This window comes from Fusarium redolens (assembly GCF_020744475.1).
Source record: "Fusarium redolens strain MPI-CAGE-AT-0023 chromosome Unknown BKA55scaffold_46, whole genome shotgun sequence".
Lineage (NCBI taxonomy): Eukaryota > Fungi > Ascomycota > Sordariomycetes > Hypocreales > Nectriaceae > Fusarium > Fusarium redolens.
Window position 1 is genome coordinate 76,439 of NW_025763709.1, and position 10,513 is coordinate 86,951.

At 50.3% G+C, this 10,513-nt stretch overlaps 1 protein-coding gene across 1 annotated transcript; it reads left to right on the forward strand.

The window, feature by feature from the left end:
- Window positions 1-583: 583 nt before the first annotated feature.
- On the forward strand, window positions 584-8,093 carry BKA55DRAFT_698819 (uncharacterized protein; the record flags this gene model as incomplete). Its single annotated transcript, XM_046200556.1, has 3 exons — window positions 584-1,067; window positions 1,186-4,805; window positions 4,938-8,093. 3 exons carry the CDS (start codon window positions 584-586, stop codon window positions 8,091-8,093), a joined length of 7,260 nt encoding a protein of 2,419 aa, XP_046040718.1.
- Between the last annotated feature and the right edge of the window lie 2,420 nt (window positions 8,094-10,513).

Sequence of the window (10,513 nt, forward strand, 5' to 3'; positions counted from 1 at the left end):
CCCCGATTTTTCTCAAGTCTGTGGAATAAGTTATGATGATTCAGAATATTTAGTCGATTGATTCTAGTCAAGTTGGTTGATGACAAAGAATTTCTTGGCTCACGATAAATTCAAATAGGTATAGCGACGACCCACTTTGAAAGTCTTGGCTCACGATTAATTCAATCTGGTTTAGCGCGAAAACCTGGTGACACAATTTCGCGACCTTTCCTGATCAGTTGAAACCTATTACCCTAAAATCCAAGGCGACGAGGGGGAGAGCTACCATTCAATTGGCCTGGTAGCTTCATTGAGTCCTCAAGCCTTGACGAAATAGGGAGTCATATGCTAGTGCAAAATATCGTACAAAGACTTACAGTGCGTAGCTCTCTTTGCGATAATTCTAAAAAGAAATGTCTCGAGGTTGTTTGTAAGGCCGGGCCTTATTGGGCGCCAGCACCTTGGAAGGATGCCGCGCTCTTGTTCATTGTTTTTGCTTTTTTTAACGCGATTATGTAAACTACGAGCCCAGCCAGAAGACGCGTCTCGCAGATCTTAATGTTATGGAACCCATTTCCGTTGCCATCAGAGATCAAGCAAGATAATGTCTCAACCAGCCCCTAGACGTCGTGGTCGACCCAGGAAGACAGAATCTGAAGAAGCGCGGGTCGCTCGGGAGCGTGCTCTGCAGCGCGTACGATCACAACGATACTACGAACGAAAACATCAGCAAGCCGTGCAGCCCTCTCTCCCGCCCGCCGAACTGCACCAAACAGAATTCGTGCATTACCACCATACGTTGTCTCGGCAGTCACCAGCTGCATCGTCAACGGACCCGAGTACCGGCTTCCACCTGGAGTCGCAACTCCACATTCCCATACCAGATGAAGATCCACTGCCGGTCGAGTCTACTTTGATCGATCACGAACCAAGCGGCGTAGAGGTGGATTCAGCTGAAGGACCGTGTGATCTACCATCTGTGGAGGATGATGATCCACATACGGGTAATGCAACGCCCCAGTCTCGCCAAGTTATAGAAGAACAAACGACTCATTTCAGCCTGGGCACGCAATCTATCCCTCATTCAGGTAAGTCTCTTCATCTCACTCCCGTGCGAGATGCCTGTCAAGAATGGTTTCGCCTCAAATCCCTTGAAGCACCATCTCGAGTCCTGGCTACAACCCGCATAACTGACCCTGATTATAGCTTCTCTTCACCATATTGATGACGTCGCCGATGGCCATGATGTTGAGGATAGATCCTATGGCATCCCCGAATTTACCAATCACCGCCCTCAAAATCCGCCGCCTTCAGAGAACCCAATCCCGAGGCTCGAGAAACATCTTGCTCAGGAGTGGATGATGCATCCAAGCTGTTCAAGAGAAGAACATGATGCAGACCACGGGAAGTTAATCGAGACTGCTTGCCACCGTTCTTGTGACTCACTAGAAGATGTTATCGCTCGGCTCGATGGATTGATGAATGATGATCATAGCCATGACCCCCTACCGCATGTCACTGAACCCACTTCTGATATTCTCGATCATGCTTCTTCGGCGGACGATCCTTGCAGTAATAACCTGCCTCACAATTCTAATTCACAAGAGCACACAAGCTCGCGTCAACGTGATTACAGGGCAGCTTGCCAAATCGCTCTTGAAGGATCTCTATGCGGTGGCGTACCACCGAGTCTTTGCTTGGAAGCCAAACATCGCCTTGCACAGCCTTTTACAGATAACTTCATCCGAAAAACGTACGACGTCGACAGCATATGTAGTTTCCCCTCGTCCTTGGCTGTCGCCAGGTTGGGTATTCAGTGGTACCCGCAACCACATGTTATCTTCAACCTCACGGATGACGTTCACATCAGCCTCGACATCCCTACCGAAGGCTTTCATCGCAACAATCTTCAGCCGCGAGGGAGTTGCCAGCAACGACGTCTATTACATCATATCCCAAACTATTGCTTTGGACGGGTTCAGGGCTTGATAGATACATTCATCTGGGTGTTCTTCCCTGCTTTGTGCCATCGCCACATACATGATAACTCCTATAAGCGGACTTCAATTCCCAAGGAGCAATACACATTATGGTATGATAAGGTCCTATTGCCAGCGGTTGTAGCAGCAGTTCAAGATCCAAGCATACTCCAGTACATTCCCCCAAGCCGCCGAGTCGCTCAATCTACGTCACGCGCTCGACAGGAGGGTATCTCCACTGAGTGTCTTACAGGTGCAAATGCGAGTATGGATGTGCTTGGTCAAGGCACAAGGAGCAACGCACTCTCATACTCACTTCAACACAGACACCTTGGGGCGATATGGCAGGAAATTCAATCGCGAATAATAGCATTTCCACAATTCGCTGGCGTAAGACTATACATGGGGGCGAAGAACCTGAAGCTTGCATACATGCACTTGGATATCGCTCAGACCCTCAGTGATTTTGACAATCAATGGAATGCCGCTGTTGACAAGAAATTCCTCGATCCAGACTGTACATTTATCGACATTGGTCGTCAATATACCCCTCAAATTGGGTCTGCTGCTGAGTCTAATGTCCTTATTTGGCGCCGCTGCTGTCTGAGACGACTATGGCGGCAGCGACAAGCATGGAGTCGTCAGTACAACACGGCGAAGCCTGACGAACATAACCACTCACAGTCTTTTGAGCCACGTCAATGTGGCGTCTCAACCCTTCGTCAAGCTGAGTACCCGTTCGTCACCACGCGCGACGCGGCCGACATGACAATCACACCCACCCACAATAGCCGTGAGGCTCGTGAAGGTCTCCTCTATAGCCAGTTTTATAACCTCGTCAAGATTCCTTTTGATGCCGCCAAACAGTACCCGTTTCAGAACCCCCAGCTCGAAAAGATGGCTCTGGATCCTTCCTACCTCGCTGATTGTGAAAAGTCTACCCGTGGAAGTCATGCAAATCAAGCTTCTCTCAAGCTCGCTTATCGATTAAGCAAACTTCGGGTTCGAGCTGCCTTGATTCCAAATGGTGAAGACGAGATCCCAGTTCCGTTCGCATATGGCGTTCGAGCTGAGGATCGCCTCTCTTGGGCGCTTCTACAACGTATACTCCCTCACTTGGCCCCCTCGCAGACAGCCGTCTCGGCTGTCCATGAAGAGGTTACGCCCGACCTGGAGCCACCTTTTTTCGCCATACAGTCAAGAACCATGGCACGCTTCCTACATAGCCATATCAATAGGTATTGTTTCCTCTTCGAGCACATCAAGTCTCAGACTGGACCCAGTTACTCATTACCAGAGACTGCTGTTATGGCAATGGCGCTCCGTAGCCTCCGTTTCAGCATGTCTGGTATCATCGCAAAGGAACCATTGTTGTGGAGAGATCGATGGAGACAGGGCCGCAGTACTACACCACAAAACGATCAGCAGCAGGGTGACGAAGTAGAGCTAGAAGGTCTAGGCTTGTACAAATCTTCAAGGGACTATGGGCTAGGCTGGTGGCTCCCAGGTAAATTTGATTGGGATAAATGGCGCTTCAAAAATGATGTTGGCGATCGAATTATTGCGAACCACCATATCATACAACGCGATTATGGTCGTCAATGGAGGGTTATTCAGGACATTCGTGATGTCCATGCACGCATGTGGCAGGCCTATAAGTGGGCTCAGCATTACTCAGTTCGAGAACGGCCAGTCAATCGGGGCATCTGGCTTGAGTACCTGTACAGTACTGTGATCGAGCTCTTCCAATGCGACGTCTGGTCCGAAGCCGTCAAGAGCCTCGACTGGACGACAGGTTCTGACCTCAACGAGAAGGCGGCCACTGAATTCTCTAAATCTGACCCCCCAGATTATTGCTACGATGTTCTACAAGACTTGTTCCACGATCGACGCCGGAGTATCAGTCACACTCGACCATATCTTCTGACGGGTAACAAGGTTCGTTCACTGGATATCTGGGACCTTGTATGTGACCTCTTGGGATTTGATCTCCATGAAGGACGACTTGAACCACGAAAATACCATAAAATCACTCCTTATCGTATTGCTGTGCGGCGCAGTTTTGAGGTCATAAGTGAAGTCCTAGGGTGCGCAGAAGCGTCTCGTTGGTTCATGAAGCTTGGTCGGCTCCTTTTACTGACACATTGGATACTGCCTTGGCCATCCACTACAAATATCATTTCTACCACAAAGGAGAGCCGCAAGAAAGGCCTTAAACGGAGACTGATCTGGGTCTCTATTGTTTACGCCACTCCCGATCTATTACGTCTGTACAGCTGTCGTTCTACCGTACCTATTTGTCCTATGGAGGACAGGGAACGCCAGATCACAATAAGAGACAAGCTCTGTGAAACCATGATCACAACATCAGCCAGGCGCTTCGGAACGTCTGGATGGACACCCGAGTCCGACCCGTTGGACAGACGTTTTCACTGGACCCCTGATGATCTTCTTCAATGTACCGCTACTACACTTTTTGTTGATGCTTTCAACATTGGTCGAGCTGTTGAGCCCTGTAGCAATGGGAAGATCTACCCCCTTGCTGAACGGGGCCGACCACCGATATTGAGGCTAGTGAAACGTATACGTAATAGCACACTTGAGGAGTTAGATCAGTTATTTAGCGAACTCATCAGGATCGTACAGACCGAGTCCATGGACAAACAAGCTGGGAACAGCTCTATGCCGTTAGGTTGCACGATCCCCTGCTTAAGTCAGTCTTCCACTGGCTCTAACAACCGGATGACACGGCATGGATTCAGCCATCAGAAGTCTGCCCTTAACTGTGACCAAACAGCAGACGAGGACACAATAGAATCTAAATCTGTCGAGAGGGAGAGCGAGAGCGTAAAGAGCAATACAAGTGATAGCGACTCTGCCGATTCAAGCGGGTCATGGAAACCTCCCATACGTCTAAAGCGCGCGCTTAGGTCTCGAAAATAACATCATGCCTCACGTAATATTGATAACGTACTCAAGCTTACCGCGCGGAGATCCCAAAAAATTCGCCTCCACAATGTCCCCAACTACTGCCTTGGACGTGTCATTGGCCTTGCGGATACGTTCATCTGGGCCTTCTTCCCTGCCCTTTTCTCCGGCAAGCTCTCCGATCCTTACAGCCAGACCTGTATTCCCAAAAAGAACTTCGTGCACTGGTACGAGGAGGTGATGCTGCCCGCCATACAAGCTGTTGTCGATGACAATAACATACTCCAGTATATCCCAAAGACACATGCCATCGCGTCTTCGGACTGCAGTGCGCCCCGGGAAGCGTTAGTAGCTCTGGCGGTGGCGGAGGAAGATGAGGCCGATATGGAAGAAGAACTGGATGGGTTTACCGGAGCGAAAAGACGAGACGGTCCGGCCGCACAGCCGGGGTCACGACGCAAGCACTTCTACGTCACGCTTCAGTCCCGCTACCTCGCAGCTTTATGGGAGGAGATACATTCCAGGGCTGCTCTCTGGCCTGAATATGCAGGGTTGCGACTCTACATGGCTGCTAAGAACACCAAACTGACATGGATGCGGCCCACGTTCGAGTCGGCACTCGCGGAGTGGCAGCACCACTGGAATTCTGCGGTTGACGAGGCGTACATTGATCCGGATGTCACTTACATTGACATCGGCCGCCAGATGACGCCGGCCGATACAGGACCACATGGACGCGTACTTATCTGGCGCCGTTGCTGCATGGATAGGCTCTGGCGTCGCCGGCTACAGTGGAGCCGGATCCAAAATCGGCTGTATCATCGTGAGGAAGACGCTTGCAAGGACGAATCGGGCAAACGTCAGGCTCCGCCAATCCGCAGGACGACCTATCCGTTTGTCACTCTTCGCGATGCGAGAGACATGACCATCACTCCTAGTTCATCAAGCTGGGAGCTTCGAAACGGTCTCGTGTATAGCCAGTTCTACAACCTCATCAAAGTTCCCTTCGATGCAGCTAAGCAGTACCCGTTCCAGAACCGCCACACCGAGAGCATGGCGCTAGACCCATCGTATCTCAGAGATCAACGTAACTCCACACGAGGGGCACATGCCCACCAGTCCCGAGTACAATGTGCCTACCGTCTGAGCAAGCTCCGTATTCATCGCAACGTTCCTGCTGTCGACCAGGATGATGATGATGATGATGAGATACATCATGAAGAATCAACACATCACCCATTCACATATGGTATACGTGCAGAAGACAGGGTATCATTGGCCCTTCTACGGCGTATCACTGGTATGTTCTCATCTAGCCCCGCGCAGGATGGGTCAGGCGATGATGAAGAAGATAAAGAGAGGGACCATCCATTCTTCTCCGTTTCTTCTCAAACGATGGCCCGTTTCCTCCGTGCTAGCGTCAATCGATATTGTTTCCTATTTGAGTATGTAAAATCGCAGACCGGCTTGAAATATTCACTTCCCGAGACTGTTGTTATGGCAGCAGCGCTTCGTGGACTTCGGTTCAGCTACGATTGTTCCCTCATCGCGAAAGAATCGGTACTCTGGGGAGATAGATGGACGTCGACGCAGCGCGTGAGAGTTGAGGGTGGGGAAGCGCGGATCGTCAAGGTAGAGCGAGAAGGGCTAGGTCTGAACAAGACGTCTAAGTCGCACGGATTTGGTTGGTGGCTACCAGGGAAGTTTGACTGGAATACCTGGCGGTTCGCTTCCGATGTTGGCGATCGACTCGCCGTAGGTAACGACCTCCTACGCCAGGATTACAAGCGTCAATGGAGAGTCCTCAAGGATATTCGAGACGTTCACGTTCGCATGTGGCAAGCCCAGAGTTGGCTAGGGCGATATCGAGTGCAGGACGACGCGGCGGCAAAGAGACTGTGGCTCGAATACCTGCACTCCACAGTCATCGAGCTCTTTCAGCGGGATGTCTGGCGTGTGGCCTTGAAGAGTATTAGCTGGAAGACGGGCTCTGATGTGACGGACGAGGCGTCGATGAGCTATCCAGTGTCTAGTCCACCAAGCTTATGCTACGATGGGCTATCGAACCTGTTTCACGACCGTCAACGTGATGTGAGCCACACGAGACCGCACCTTGTCGCCGGAAACAAAATACGGTCGACAAGCATGAAGGATCTCTTTGATGACCTATTCTCGCCGAGCTCTACTGGCACGGCTATGAAGCGTCGGAGAGGGTGGGCTTCGCTGCCCTACCGTATCGCAACTCGTCGAAGCATCGAGCTCGTGGAGATGGGTCTTGGGGCGGCGGCCGCAACACAGTGGTACGCACAGCTGAGGCGGATTGTGCTATTGACGCATTGGATTCTGCCCTGGCCGTCAGACACAGAGCTTCTAACGACGACAAAGGAAAGCCGGGCTAACAATCTCAAACGCCGGCTTACCTGGGCCTCGATTATCCATAATACCCCATTGGATAAGTCCACAAGGCACCACGAGCCAGCTGTGCCAACGCGAAAAGTCAACGACGTAGATGGCCACGTCTCTGTGCAAGATGATCTATCGCAGCTATTATCGGAGGTATGCAAGCGTCGTTTCGGCATCACTGGGTGGGTGAATAGCTCAGATAATGCAAAGCCGTGCTACCACTGGTCTGCCGGGGATTTAGTCAGGAGCACGCGTGACTGTATTGACATTGATGCACTTCAACTTGGCCGTGCGGTTGAGGCGTACAACAGGGGTTGTATCTTTCCCGTCGTAGAGAGAGGCCATCCGCCCCAACTACGGATGGTTACACGCATCCGGGATAAGACTCTAGATGAACCCAGTCGATTGTTCGAGGAACTGTTAGAGGCAGGCGATGTCGACCCCAGCTCTCCAGTTGCGAGCATCACACCCGAAATCGGACAATCTCGCATGTTTTCGCGTTCCGCGACACGACAAGCCGAGCAAGACGCTGCAAGAGATCTGGCAGCACAGTCACGAGGATGTCGTTATCTGCAGCTACTAGCTAGGAAATATCCACGAACAGCGGATGAGCGGGAAAGGCTCCGGAGATATTTCCGACGGCGTGGCCGTGTACGAGCTGGCAAGGCTGTTGCCAATACGGATTCGATCCATTCAGGCGACACGAGTTTAACCGCGCAGACAGATGAAACGGATGGGTCGTGGAGGCCACAAAAACGTTTGAGAAAGGCAGTCAGAGATCAGATGACAGCCAAGCTAGAGTAATGTAGTAATCACTGTGAAGATCAGTCAAGACGGGCAGAGGCTTCTCCATAATAGATAGTGCAATAGCTACCTTTCATCCTTATGGCGAAGATAACACTAGTTTGAGGTGCACTGTCGAACCAGACGGGGGTGGGCGGCGTGAACGTATGCAGAGCGTACATGATGGGGTGAGAACTATGATGTACTCTCTTGCGCAATTTTAAGGCTACCTTTGTAGCGCACACGTGCATAAGTTATGATCGCAGCAGGCGACGGATAAAAAAAGCAAGTTGTTAGGTCCCAAAGCCTGGACAAGGTTTGTTGCCCAGCTAGAATAAGCCGTCGAGGTTTAACGGGAAATTAGGCAGTTTTGGCCGGCACCATACTTGGACCGATGTTTCAAAACCGACATCATACTCGACCCAAAAATTCTGTAAAATAATACACACCAAGTGAAGGAAAGAACTCCGACGCAATACTAAATACTAGATAGCCTAAGTCGAATATGTACTTTACGGTGGTTGAAGAGTAAAATACGTAGCGGCCACGGAATGGGTTGTTTGGTACAGGGTAGTTCGTTGAGTGTTGAAAAAATGAATTACCAGTAATAATATTCGGAAAAACCACGTCGCGACTCCAGCATCATCACCACCACTCCAACATGTATTTCTTCACGTAAGATGGGCGAAAAGTTATGTATTTGTGTTAAACAGTACAAGTCGAACGAAAACATACTTCAATATATTTCCCCAGAGTATTTCATGCCACGACGAGTCCCTTCTTCCTCGAGCCGGCTCAGCAATATATTTTTTGCGCCGGGAGTGGATGCATCTTCCTTTAAGATAAAAGGCACAGCGATTTCCTCAATAAGGTCACAAAACTTATGGATATCGTCCTTCTTAATGTCCCGTTTTGAACGGCAGACGAGAAGAATGCTTCGTTGCAGTCACAATTACGGCAACTAGGATGATGACCAAGGCCGGGGGGGGGGGGGGCAGGGGTAGCTGCAAGGGTTGGCTGGGCGGGTTCAAAAGGGAAGCAGTCCCCCAAATTTTGGAGCGGACCATTTCTCCACTTTCAACTACAGCCAAACTCAGAACAGGAAGAGCAGCGGCCATATTATGAATATGGGGATATACAGCAGCGAAGCGAGAAGGGTTGACGATCAGGTTGACAGATTCAATCAATTGGGTTTAAGTTTATTATTAACATATGCCTTTTCTCTTTTTTCTCTCTCTTTTCTTTTTTTCTCTCGTTTTTCTTCTTCTTCTTCTTCCTCTTCTCCGGCTCTTTCACTCCGTTGAGATTAGCCACAGTCGACCCTCCCCAATCTATGTCTCTCAAGTCGGGGCTGTAGAGACAATTGTACTACCGTGATGGTTTAGGCAATTGATCTTAGGATTAAGGGAGCAGACGGGTAGCCCAAGGGGGATATTAGTGACGTCTGCGGTTTTTCTTGGCTGGTCGCCTTGCCCATATATGCAGTGCATATTGAGCTCGGAGGGTTCCTATCCGAGGCGATTCATAAATGGATTCATGATCAACTGGTTGTCTGTTCCCTATTAGACTGGAAAGAGATTTTTGCAGTCACGGCTTGGTGTTCTAATAGGGAAACCTAGGCTCTCGCTGCTGTAGGATGAGCAGGGCGGCCAAGCGGCTGATTAATCTCGTCTCAGTTGCCGGTATGGGATATGAGATGAGATAGGTAGGGGCTTGGATTTGAAGGGAAGGGGAACATCTGGGGTATCGCTTTGATGTTTTACCCGTAGCCCTAAGTCTAAAGCACAAGCACAGGTTTTGGATTGGATTGGATTGGATTGGATTGATCGAGAAAGGTAAGAGGCCAGCTGTTGGGGTTAAGGGGGGGAAGGCAGACTTTTCGCTCTCCGAAGGGAGAGTCTTGAGAGTAGTTTTGTAGTTGTTGTCGGTGAGGACTCCAGTGCCTGGTAGTAGTAGGGAAGCCACTGACGGGTGACGCGGAGGGTTATCTGGGTTAGTTAGTCAGGGTTTCACAAGGGGGGTCAGGGTTGAAGGTTGAGGGTCTGCACAGTGCGATACAGTGTATTTTCGCACGGCCCTGAATAGGGCGTAGACTAGGTATAAGTATAGTGCAAAACAGAAAAGACAAAAAGGACTTTTTAAGACTTTGGGCGGGTGGGTGTACCGCTGTACGCGCGCGAGCGCGTGTTTAGCACTCGGCAGAGGCGCGGTAGCGCAAGAAAGAGAAAGAGAAAGTTGTGAAGAAACGACGGCAGTATCTAGGGATACACAGTGCATACAGTGCTAATCATCAGCGGCCGGCACTGTGTCGGGTTAGGGTTAGGGTTAGGGTTAGGGTTAGGGTTAGGGTTAGGGTTAGGGTTAGGGTTAGGGTTAGGGTTAGGGTTAGGGTTAGGGTTAGGGTTAGGGTTAGGGTTAGGGTTAGGGTTAGGGTATCTCTC